This window comes from Fusarium musae, chromosome 3 (genome assembly GCF_019915245.1).
Source record: "Fusarium musae strain F31 chromosome 3, whole genome shotgun sequence".
Taxonomy (NCBI): Eukaryota; Fungi; Ascomycota; class Sordariomycetes; order Hypocreales; family Nectriaceae; genus Fusarium; species Fusarium musae.
The window spans coordinates 959,509-971,524 of record NC_058389.1 but is presented as its reverse complement, the minus strand read 5'-3'; the positions used below and the strand labels follow the sequence as shown (position 1 = coordinate 971,524).

Sequence of the window (12,016 nt, the reverse complement as noted above, 5' to 3'; positions counted from 1 at the left end):
ATTCGGTGGACCCGGGCTCTTCTTCCCCGTGGGGAAGACCCATGTCGTTCGTTCCCCTTCAGCTGCACGCTCCAATCTGTGTATATGCGTGGGACTGCAAGGGCCTGGACCCATGGGCTACGTTAGGGGGGTGATAGTGGCTAAGCTAACAGTGCAAGATAAGCTCTTGTTCCAAGTAGTTACCGTAGCCCAACGACACCATGCACGTACTACCAGGGCGTGGTTCACTGCCTGTTATCTCTGCCTCTGTTCGACACTATATAAACCGCCATGAATCCACTCTCTCCAACCTCTTCTTCTCCTCAGACCCTCGTCTCCAACACTCTTCACCTCTATCCTTCTCTTTGATCCTCCTTAATCCCTATCCCTCTCACAAAGGCTGGCCTGAACCGCCTTGTATCCCATCATGTCTGACGACGAGAAGAGACGAAACTCGGCCTCAAAAGGCATCGCCGTCGCTGGCGATACCTCAAGCCTCCAATATGTCGACGACGACGGCATGGGCCATCTCCACCGACGCCTCAACAACCGTCAGATCCAGCTCATCGCCGCTGGTGGTTCCATTGGAACAGCTCTCTTCATCTCCATCGGTGGCGGTCTCGCCAAAGGTGGCCCCGGCAGTCTTTTCATCGCCTATCTCCTCTATTGCGTCATTCTCGCCTTCGTCAACAACTCGATCGCCGAGATGAACACATATATGCCCATTGCTGGTGGATTCGTGCGTCTCGCTGGCTACTGGGTCGACGATGCCCTGGGCTTCGTCGCTGGCTGGAACTTCTTCCTCTACGAGGCTCTCGTCATCCCCTTCGAGATCACTGCCCTGACCTCTGTCATCTCCTTCTGGAATGCTGATGCGCTCAACCCTGGCCCAACCGCTGGTATCTGCGTTGCAGTCATTGTCTGCTATGGGTAAGCTTTCGTCTCCTTGGTCAATTGGACTATACTGACCAGTCTACAGTCTTCTCAATATCCTCGCTGTTCGATTCTACGGTGAATCCGAGTTCTGGCTCTCAGGTGGAAAACTCATCCTGATCTTCCTCCTCTTCTCCTTCACTTTCGTCACTATGGTCGGTGGAAACCCCCAACACGATGCCTACGGCTTCCGATATTGGTCCAACCCTGGAGCGTTCACTACATACCTGAGCACAGGCGACAAGGGCAGATTTGAGGGTTTCCTCGCTTGTCTCTGGTCAGCTTCCTTCACCGTCGTCGGCCCTGAGTATATCTCCTCAGTCGCAGCTGAGGCTCAACGCCCTTCCGTTACCATCAAGAGTGCCTTCAAGACAGTCTACTACCGATTCCTCATCTTCTTCGGCGTTGGTGCTCTCGCTGTTGGCATTGTCTGTGCATACAACGACCCCAAGCTCGTCGACATCTACTTCGGTGCTGGCGGTACTGGAAACGCTGCTTCCTCCCCTTACGTTATCGCCATGACCAACCTTGGAATAACCGGTCTCCCTCATCTCGTCAACTTCCTGATCTTCACCTCCATCTTCTCCGCCGGTAACACATACACCTACTGCGCCACCCGAGCTCTCTACTCTTTGGCCATTGAGGGACGCGCCCCTCGATTCCTCCGATACTGCAACAAGGCCGGTATTCCCGTCTACTGCTTCTGTGTCACCATGATGTTCCCCTTCCTGTCCTTACTCCAGTGCGCCAACGGTTCTGCCAAGGTTCTCGGCTGGCTGATCAGCATCGTCACTGGTGGCGGTCTTATCACCTTCATGATCATGTCCATCACATACATCAACTATCACCGCGCCTGTGTCGCCCAGGGCGTCGACCGCAAGACTGAGCGACCCTACTACGGCTACTTCCAGCCCTACGGTGCCTACATTGCCCTCGTTGCCCAAACCGTCATTTGTCTCTGCTACGGATACTACGCTTTCCGACCCAAGTTCGACGTTGAGGTGTTCTTCCAGAACTACTCCATGCAGATTCTTGCCGTCCTCCTCTTCGTTGGCTGGAAGGTCTTCAAGAAGACCAAGTACATCCGACCTCACGAGGTTGACTTGGTTTGGGAGCGACCCATGATTGAGGCTTACGAGGCCACCTTCACTGAGCCTCCTGTTGGTTTCTGGCACGAGATGGGCGAGTTGGTGATGCCTTGCTTCTTCAAGAGGAGCAAGAGGGCTTCAGAAGTTTGAAGCGGGTGCTTCAGTTCTTGTATTTGTTTAGCTTGGACATGACTGGATGATATCACTTGCGAATATAGTTGAATTAACATTGTTAACAACACCTCTCTCTACCACTCTATGTGATGTCTTGCTCGCTCACCCTATGATGCGCAGTTGCTCACGTAGGTTTATAAGGTTGAGGGGTTATACGAAGCTTGGAGCCACAATGCTCAGGAAAAGAACGCATTTTGGCATACACGGTTTTGCACGTTACTACTTAGAATACTATACTTAGAATACTATACCATCTTCAACCAACAGTCAAGTGGAAATCACATGCATTACAAGATGAGTGACATTGCGATTATTGGGTATTCTTTCAAGCTTCCCCAGGATGTCAACGATGACACAAGCTTCTGGGCTGTTCTCCAAAACCGCCGAAACTTGGCGTCTGACTGGCCTGGGGATCGTGTCAAGGTTGACTCGTGCATAAACGGTAGATCCTCTGGAATTGGGCTAAGCCGGCTTATAGATCAGTAACAATAGATAGACGGCAGCTAGAAAACCAGCCCTTGGATCCACTATCCCAGTCGATGCTGGTATTCTTCTTCAGGTCGCTATTGTTGACGCCATATCGAATCTCTGCGCCTATGAGGCATCGCTTGATGAACAACTGGACCGTGGAGATGGCCTGTTTCATTCTCGTCGTCTGGAAGGCAGCTCCCATTTGTACGTCGATAAGTAGATGCTCAAAGAGGCCGTCTGCGTCTGTGACAGAAAGCTTTTCAACTGTACAATACGCCACAGAGTATAAGCAGATGCTGGACTGGGGAGCAGAGGAGAGCCCACAGTTGGAGCCGAGGATATACACAACAGAGACATTCTTCAATGCCCTGGGGCAGAGTATCCGTGTTGTTGCCGCGGGAGGTGGCTCTCTCAAACGATCCTTTGATCTCGCTGGGCGATTGGCGAAGGTTGAAGCCTACGCGTCTGTCAGTAGTGTTGTTGCCACAGCCTCTATCGACCATGTCACATACGAGCCCGACGATCAAGTGGGCTCGGTTCTCTACGGCAACGGAGCATTGGTTAAAAATACCTATGGTATATCTGATCACAGACTACTGAAAAGTCGCAACACTAGCACTGAGGAGGGTCGTGTGCTGCAGGACATCTCATCCTGGTACGACTGCATGGGCCGACTAGTTCGAAGGGAAGATAAGGCACAACAGACTCTCTTCTTTGACAATTGTCGTATCAGTCCTACTGAAGACTTTACCTACGACTCTCTCGGCCAGTTGGTTGAGTCCCGGGGTCGTGAGTTGACAAATCTCCTGACGGTCCTGGGAGAACCAGTCCACCAGATCCTCACCTACGTCGCTCTACCAATTTTTCAGGAGACGGGAAACAAATGGCACCGTATGTAGAGAGGTATACCTAAGATGTTTGTGGAAACATATTGAGGATGGGGCATGGACTTCAGTCTGGGAGTGGGTGGACCAGAGGATACAAGTACGAAGAGCCTAGCCGCATTGATCCAAATGTTCACAACAACCGTCTAAGCAGCTCCACTGTTGGTCATTCGACGACTCACTACGGCTACAATGGTATTTCAGGAATTGGTGGGTGCATTACGTCCATGTCTGGATACTCAGACCTTCGCTGGGACCATCATGACCGTCTCCGGGCATTTGCCACGCAAAGGGTTACAGAGGGTGCAATGGCAGCAATGGCGTTCAGCATCTTTGTATACTTGTTTTATATATAATTCTGTCACGATTCATTCTAGATAAACTACAGGCAAATAATACTCTTGTGCTATTCCAAGTGAAGTAGGTTCTTGAAGAAGATCTCTATATATCCCTCCTAGCCTGACTGGTACCTATGTACCTATCCAAACCGGGCGCAGTACCTTTAGATTCGGACAACATTCCGACACATAGACACCTTTTGTCTCAGTAAACGTCTTAGTAGAAATGTTTAAGAGAAGAAGACCTTACGACTATCTTAAGGTTTCACTGCTGGACACTGAATAAACGTTTAACCCTAGATGCCAGTTTAAGTCTCCTAATGCCACACAGTGTGGTTTAAATGTCTATCCTCCCAACAGCCCGCTCAAACGCAGCAACAACATCATGCTCACTAATCCAAGAAGGATTCATCCTCCCCTTCACCCTCTGTCTTAACTCCTTGTCAGTTTCCGTCGTCGCTCTCTCGGTATTCGACCTCTGTCCTGAAATGTTCTTATGGACGATACCCAAGAGCTTATCCAGATGTGGTTTGCGAGTGGCTTCATATAGCTCGAATACCTGCGCAATCTGAGCCTTGGTCGGCTTTCCTGTTTGTGTTGAAGAAGGAGGCCAAACGTGATCGAGTGCGCGGTACAAGGCATATGCGTCGTCGATAGCCAGTGATCCCCCTGCTGCGAAGGCCCCGCCGTGGGTGTGAGCTGCGTCACCAACGAGAGCTACACGGTTGGAGAAGGACCATGTATCGAGAGCTGTGCCTGCGTAGTTGGGGAAGAGTTTTACGTAGGGTGTTGCGTCTATGAATGCCCGGATTGTTGGGTTCCAATGCTTGGGGGTGTTAGCATGGTGAAGGGTGCTAGGGAGAGACTTTATGTACTTACTTGGTATAACCTCTTGAACTCCTCGACACTGCCATCTTCATCCCACTTTGCGCCTTTACCTGGTGACTTGGGATCTTTGGGATCGGCGTGGTAACCGCCGACTATTGTGAATAGGCCTTTGCCTACGATTATATGTTAGCGACGGTGCTGAAGAAGAGGCACTGGTCTCTTACCTAGATGTGAATGGAAGAAGGTCGTCTCATGGCCAGCCTATTGATCGATTAGTAAACCGTTGGTCTTAGGGTCTTTGGAACTTACCCAGTGAGCTGCGTCCTCAGGATACTCAACATCCTTCAATCTATCGGCATCAAAGACAGCGCGGAAAGCGACCCAACCTGTCCAGTGCAGTTCATGCTCTGGTACGAACGTCTTGCGGACTTTCTGCCAAGATGTCAGCAATCTGTTATCCCGAGAAGTCTTTGGAACATACAGATCGCAAGCCATCGGCCCCAATGACAATATCAGCCGTTGCCGTCGTCCCATCCTCAAAGTAAAGCGTAGCTCCCTCATCAGGATCCGCCCTAACATCAACAGTCGTCTTCCCTAAACGAACAATGCCCTCTGGTAAATTCTCTAACAGGGCCTGATGAAGGTGGGCACGATGAAACCGTGCAGTCGCATATTTCCTGCTCTGTACTGTACTGTGAACATCATGATCGATAACTTCTCCGGTCTTCCAGTGTCGGTATATCATGGGATATCCAGACTTTTGGCGTTGCGCAAAGCCCTCGGCCAGTGCATTTTGGACACCAAGCCGATCAAGGGTTCTGAGACCATTGGGGCCTAGAGCTATACTTGCGCCGATTTCTTTAAACTCAGGTGCTCGCTCGTAGACTTGTACGTTGACGTTGGGGTGTTTGAGGAGTGCGATCGCTGTGATGAGACCTGCGATGCCACCTCCAGCGATCGCTACCTCGAGCTTAGGTGACTCTTTTTGACTCGGCATGATTATTACAGATCATTTGAAGCAAGGTATGAACTCATCTTAAGTAGATGAACCTACCTGACTGGAGTAATGGTATCTCAATTGAGTCTCACCCCAAGTGTAACTTATCGGATCAACCCCGACACTGATTCGAGCACGCCATCTTATTCCCCACTAATTCCCTATTTACAAGACGTACTGATTGAAGCAGCCAATGTCATTTAGTTATTGCTTCGAGATAGCTAATAATGTCATTCAAGAAGCATATGACGAGGTACCGATGTCGCAAATACCAATTTGTAATCTCATTCATGGCACCTTGGTCTAAGAAGGCCCTTCGGTTGCTCCTCAACGACCCAATGCCACTAAGAGGCATCAGAATATCACACAGCGATAGGCTCCAAGTCCGACAGGTCTAAAACCCTCGTCTCATGCAACTTGTATCGCTCCGTGGCTCCCAAATATCGCCCTGTTTGGAAGCTCCAAAGCAGGTCATCGAGAGGGAAGCTATGGCATGCCTCGATATATCTCAACACTTCACGATCAATAGACTCACCCCAGATAGGCATGCTTGCCAGAGAGAGGTACCATCGGCGATAACACTCATCCTGGAGTTCACCTGCTCTATCCATGGCTTGTTGAGTAGTGAAGCCGTTCTTCTTCAGGACTGTGACAAAGTTGTGCTCAATACCTGACTTGACGTTTTTCTTGTATGAGACGATATCGTTGTGGCTGTTTTCTGTTAGCAGAGATCTTATGGGTTAGGATTGTATGCCACTTACATCCAGGCAAGGTCACAGCCTACAGCTATGCATTCCTGAACAGAAGGGTGCTCAAATGCCTCCTGCGACAAGTTTACGTTGTGGGCATAGCTGTGAAAAAGATTGTCAGTCTCAATTCAACGCGAACAACTGGGCCAAAACTTACGCGATGAGACTGATGCATGGATATCCACCAACAGTCCTCCTACGCATTCTAATGCAGTCCTCCTCCGTCCGAGGCTGACCGTTGCCATCCCGTGTCACCTCGACCTGATGTAATAGACGGTCCAAGTATCGCTTGTGCGTGATCTTGAACTGAGTTTGAACATCAGGATGAGCTCTCTGCGTACAGATACTGTTAGTAAGTATCTGGTCGCCAACGTCTACTCATGGAACATCATCTCCTGTACCACTCTAGCCTTTGGGGCCTTTGCGTTTTACTGGCTATGCCTGGTATTTTATCGCCTCTTCTTGCATCCTCTTAGGAACGTCCCCGGGCCGAAGATCGCGGCGGCTACCAGCTGGTATGAGTTCTACCAGGACCTGATTCTCGATGGCCACTACATCAAGGACTATCCCAAGCTTCACGAGAAATATGGTAGGTGCAGAACGCTGGTAAATACGTCTTGGTTGCTGACATGATCTCAGGTCCAATTGTCCAAATGAGCCCTAACAGAGTACACATCAATGACCCAAACTTCTACCACAGGTGAGCACGCAGAAACCTCAATGGCAGATTCCACCTACCAAGAGAAATTATCGTCACGTCGTGGAAACTCCGCGCATGGCGTTTAGATTAAGGTCGCTAAGATACTTAGTGCTCTGGGCTGGGAGACCGAGGGTGTGCATTCAGAACTTCATCACATGGAACCAGATTGGTCTGAATTTATGTTTGGATCTCCACAAGACATACCATCAACTCCTACAAACTCTGGAGATTTCAGTCATAACACAACGTTCGATTTGGCCGTCAGCATGAACCAAATTTTGAACTCGCCCAGAAGCTTCCTGACTTCACCTCCTCTAGAAAGTATGTTCGATGAAGACCTCCATCCTCACGATAGCATCTCTTTCCCACAGTCGGCTATATCAAACAGTGGAACTTGGCCGACGAGGACAGAACAACTCCATGGTCATGGTCTCTCAGACGATAGGATATCATGTCAATGTTCTATCACTCCCAGAAGGCCCTCACAATCAACGTCTCTTCCAAGCACCCCACGTCTCAAAGATCAATACAGGCTCAAAAGGCAGCTATATCAAGATGTGAGGAGTTGGTTCACTGTTCAAAGTGCGCTTCTCAACCACGAAATGTCATTCTTCTCATCGATATCTGTGCGAAGCTGCTGGATAGTCTTAGGTTGCAGGACCGAGATCTTCAAGCCGACCACCAGCTGAGTGATCATCGATCAGCGGTGTATGAGATGGTCAATAACCAGGACGGCGATGGTGATGGTCATGTACGAAGGAACTTATGGACTTCAAGGATGAGAAGACTGGGTCGGTTGATAGCAAAGGTCAGTGAATTGTTAGATGGGGATCAGTGGTCTGCTCAGAGGAGACTTCTACAGGATGCTCAATTGAGATTCACAGGCGTTATGTTTGGCTGGCAGCATTAGCGAGAAATATTATAGAAAAACATTGCCCATAGATAGATAGTGCTTTAAGTCAAGTACACAAGACCTCCTGGGTCTAGATTTAGAGCCTGGCATGATAAATATTAGTGATTTATAAAATAAATGTCTTTTAAGTAATTAAAAGAAAAAACAAAAAGCAAGAAGAAAACAAGGTTAAATCAACCCGTAGTGGTTTTCTGGTATTGGGCTAACACGGCACTAATTATGAGGATTTGGGGTATGAAACATTAGAACCAAAAATGCGACCGAGGGGAATCGAACCCCTCTCTAACGCTTGGAAGGCGTTAATGCTAACCACTACACCACGGTCGCTGGTGATTTGAGGCGATGCCTCGTGATGTTGTTGGAGGACACAGTCGCAGACAACCTTATATACATATCATTTACTTAAAAACAAACTTTGTCACAGCATCGAGCCTGGAGCCTTTCCTGAACTTTTTCTTCACCACCACTACCAAGCTACCTACATAATCGCTTGTCGCGATAAATATTTCTTAATTCTTCATTCACATGTCCTGAAGCTATCACAAGGCTCATTTATTCAGTCTCATTGATAAACATTCTATAGCTCAATGCTATCTATTTCTTATTTCATTCCAGATCATTGACTTTTTTTCTATCATACAAGTAGAATTACATCTCAATGGCCAGCTTGCTTCGAGCTCGGAGCTTATATCCGTACTTGAACATGACGAAAGGAATCAAGCTCAGTACAGTACCAAACAAGGCAAGGATGAGGCCAGCATACTGGCTTCCGACATTGTGGAAGAATGCATTGGCGAACAAAGGCGTAACAGCACCGAGAGTGTTTCGCATTAGACCCTGACCAGCGATGGCAGAAGAAGAACTCTCACCATAGCAATCAGCGGTGTAACTGTAGGTACTCTCGAAAACGAAGTAGATACCGAAGGCTATGGGAGCAAGACCAATTGCGGGACCGACCCAAGAGACATGAGAATACTGGGTGAAGCTGTAGATGAACAGACCAATGGGGAGGAAGACAGCTCCGTACATGGCGCCGTAGAGGCGGGCTTCGGGGGTGACCTTGACGTTGGGGTCGGCGACGAGGCGGTCAAACTTGCGCATCTGGAGGTGATGAGCCAACCAGCCGAGAGTAGTACCGATGCAGAGAGAGATGTAGGGAAGACCGCTGACACCCTCGCCCCAGCCATGGTGCTCCTGGAAGGTAATGGGGATAACTGAAAGGAAGAGGAAGACAACAGCCCAGCAGAAAGCAATCCAGAGACCAAAGGCGAAGACGACAGGCTCAGTGACCAACATGTGAATAGCCTTAACGGAACTAGCCTTGAGCATAGCCTGTAGACTGGGAGTCAAGATGTCACCAGCAGAGACGTAGCGCTCATCACCAGTAGCTTGTCGAAGAGCCTTAGCTCGCTTGTGAAGGGCGACACCACCACGGGTCTCAGGGAAATAGAAGAAGATAACGAGGAGCAGAGGAACATTAGCAATGCCCTGAATACCCTCGATCCATCGCCATCCAATAGCCTGGTCAATGAAGCCAGCGTAGATGGGAGCAGCAACGGTTCCGAAAATAGCGACCCAACTGAACATGGCCATAGGCCGACTTCGGTGGTGAGGCTCGTACATATCATCAAAGGTACCGCCAACAAGAATAGTACCGACGCAGCCGAAAAGACCAAGTAGAAGTCGAAGGCCAATGATAGTGTCAATGTCCTTGGCGAGAGCGAGGCCGATGAAGAGCAGTGAGAAGCAAAGGAATGAACTGGCGTAGACGACCTTGCGACCGACCAATTCACAAAAGGGAGCTAGTACCATGGGTGCGACAGCACAGCTGATGTTGAAAGTGAAAAGACCCAATTGGCCCTTGATGTTAGGAGCATCGAGGTCCTTGCACATGCTAGCAATACCTGAGCTGTAGGCAGTTGTAGCAAGACCGATAAACAAGGTCATCAAGTTGAGAATAGTAGAGATTGATCGCTTATACCAAGGATTCCAGTTGAAGGGATTCTCTTTATCGCCAGTCGCAAAACCAAGCACGATGTATTCCTTGCCCTTCTCATTAACAAGTTCCGTCAGGGTAAGAGGCATATCGATATCAACTGTCTTGATAGCCCCAAACTCCGGATCGACGGATTCATTGCTTGGATCAACATATTTACCACCAACGATACGTCCAGCAAGGGGTTCACCCTTTTCATTCTTCAGAACCTCAAGGTCAGTAGACTCAGGATCCGAAGCACCCTTATCCTCACTATTCCTTCTTGAAGGGGGCGCAGTAGAATTCTTCCTCGAAGGAGCAGCAACAGAGTTCTTTCTCGACGTCGGAGGAACAGCAGAGTTTCGTCTCGTGCCCACGAACGAATTCGCTCTGGAATTGGCGTAGAAGCTCGTAGGTCTTGAAGCAGACGGCGACCCCAGGGGGAGAGGGGACCCGGGCCTTGAGTTGGGTGCAGAGAAAGACGGGATATAATTAGACATGATGGATTGGTGTGTGATAAGGGGCAGAGCGTGCTGTTAGAGGGGAGATTGAGTCAGAGGGAGAAGAGAGATAAGAGATATAAAAGAGTTTTGGAGCATCATTTCGTCTGGCCCAGTATGATGACATCGGTCGTCTCGTCTTCCCACTTGTCTTATCATCGCACGTTGTCTGTTTCCGTGCTTGTTTGGTCGTTGCGAGGTGTGGAGTCATGGTGTTGGTCCACTATACCACCACGAAGCCGCCGAGACTCTGTGGGTTTCCCATCACGACTCATGTTTTTCAGTTATGAACAATGAATGATGCGTTGCGTTGCACTAGACCCAGGGGCAAGATACACTAGAACAATCCTTTTCTTCTAGAATTCCACTCAAGGTTTGATATTGACAATTGGCGATGGTGAATTCAGTGGCCATTTTCAGATTCTCGATAATCAGGGCGGTGCCTTTTCGGGCTTAAGGTGAGATTCCAATTAAGACGGCGGAGTGTCCGGGAGCGCCGGTCCGCTCGGTGTGGGTCTCGGTCCGAGAACATATGACGTCGAGTCGAGATAACTCGGTGTTAAGGCAGATCCTCTCCTATAACTAACTTATCAAAACACGATCCAGAAATTAAAATTTTCATACCTTGCTAGCCATATTCCCGTGGTGATAGCACGGTGGACCTTTTACAGCTCTGTTGTGTATAAATGATGCCTTGCGTCACATCAATCTAAAGAGTTCTCACTCGGTAGGTTACAAGACTCCGAGCCCTGGCCTGACTCGCGTGCCGAAGTATTGTTCCCGTGATAATTAGATCCATCTGTCATGAGGCTCCGGGAGGACGAGGATCGGAGAGTCCTCCTCTCGCCATGACTTCCTTTTCATCAGGGCATGGACGAGGATCGTGTGTTGAGCTTCCGATCCCTGAGTCTTAGTGAGGCGATTCCAAGTTTCTATCATTCGATACAAGGTTAGTTTTTTCAGCTCGCGTGTGTTGCTGCAGTGAAATGAGGACCCTTTTCTTTTTCTCCTGATCGACCAACCAATAACTCGGCCGAGTTACATTCTACACCGTTACCGTTACACGTCACATTCAAAACTTGGAGAAGAAGACCTGGAGAAGGCCATCCATTCTCTTGGTAAACTTAAAAAGATGTGAAATGTCAGAATTCCAGAAAAGCATGTCTGTGAAACAGTTGCATCCAGCCACTGCTTGATCCTTATCAAGTTCCGATGCAGGGCGGAATGATCCCTTGACCCACTGATAGGTGAATGCCGTGAGGCTCCCAGTGGATCAAGTCATGCACGGTCTCGGTGAGGCGGCACCTGTGGATCCCTGAAAGATCTTCCTTGGCGGGCGAGCATCGGAGGGTGCAGGGATGAGTGTAACGCGCGCACTAAGTTAGTGAAAAGCTTCCATACGGGTTCCAGAGAATCTTTGGGCGCAAATCAGATGGTGTTTTTCCTCGTCTAGGTGAGATGTGATGACGACATTGTTTGGTGATTTG

General features: G+C 49.1%; 5 protein-coding genes and 1 non-coding gene across 6 annotated transcripts; 2 read left to right on the top strand and 4 right to left on the bottom strand.

Annotated features, from left to right (window-relative positions):
- Positions 1-406: 406 nt before the first annotated feature.
- On the top strand, positions 407-2,150 carry J7337_003782 (uncharacterized protein; the record flags this gene model as incomplete). Its single annotated transcript, XM_044821491.1, has 2 exons — positions 407-909; positions 959-2,150. The coding sequence occupies 2 exons, from the start codon at positions 407-409 to the stop codon at positions 2,148-2,150; spliced, it is 1,695 nt and encodes a 564-aa protein (XP_044682824.1).
- A 318-nt stretch (positions 2,151-2,468) lies between these two features.
- J7337_003781 (uncharacterized protein) lies at positions 2,469-3,544 on the top strand (the record flags this gene model as incomplete). The annotated part of the gene is given in 3 exon segments (XM_044821490.1): positions 2,469-2,616; positions 2,678-2,849; positions 2,866-3,544. The coding sequence occupies 3 exon segments, from the start codon at positions 2,469-2,471 to the stop codon at positions 3,542-3,544; spliced, it is 999 nt and encodes a 332-aa protein (XP_044682823.1).
- Positions 3,545-4,204: 660 nt separating this feature from the next.
- Positions 4,205-5,692, bottom strand: J7337_003780 (uncharacterized protein; the record flags this gene model as incomplete). Its single annotated transcript, XM_044821489.1, has 5 exons — positions 4,205-4,693; positions 4,747-4,868; positions 4,920-4,956; positions 5,005-5,127; positions 5,177-5,692. The coding sequence occupies 5 exons, from the start codon at positions 5,690-5,692 to the stop codon at positions 4,205-4,207; spliced, it is 1,287 nt and encodes a 428-aa protein (XP_044682822.1).
- A 362-nt stretch (positions 5,693-6,054) lies between these two features.
- STC3 ((+)-eremophilene synthase) lies at positions 6,055-6,645 on the bottom strand (the record flags this gene model as incomplete). Its single annotated transcript, XM_044821488.1, has 3 exons — positions 6,055-6,403; positions 6,454-6,543; positions 6,599-6,645. 3 exons carry the CDS (start codon positions 6,643-6,645, stop codon positions 6,055-6,057), a joined length of 486 nt encoding a protein of 161 aa, XP_044682821.1.
- A 1,664-nt stretch (positions 6,646-8,309) lies between these two features.
- J7337_003778 lies at positions 8,310-8,381 on the bottom strand. The gene has a single exon. It is a non-coding gene; the product is annotated as a tRNA-Gly (tRNA).
- A 321-nt stretch (positions 8,382-8,702) lies between these two features.
- On the bottom strand, positions 8,703-10,529 carry J7337_003777 (uncharacterized protein; the record flags this gene model as incomplete). Its single annotated transcript, XM_044821487.1, has 1 exon — positions 8,703-10,529. One exon carries the CDS (start codon positions 10,527-10,529, stop codon positions 8,703-8,705), a length of 1,827 nt encoding a protein of 608 aa, XP_044682820.1.
- Between the last annotated feature and the right edge of the window lie 1,487 nt (positions 10,530-12,016).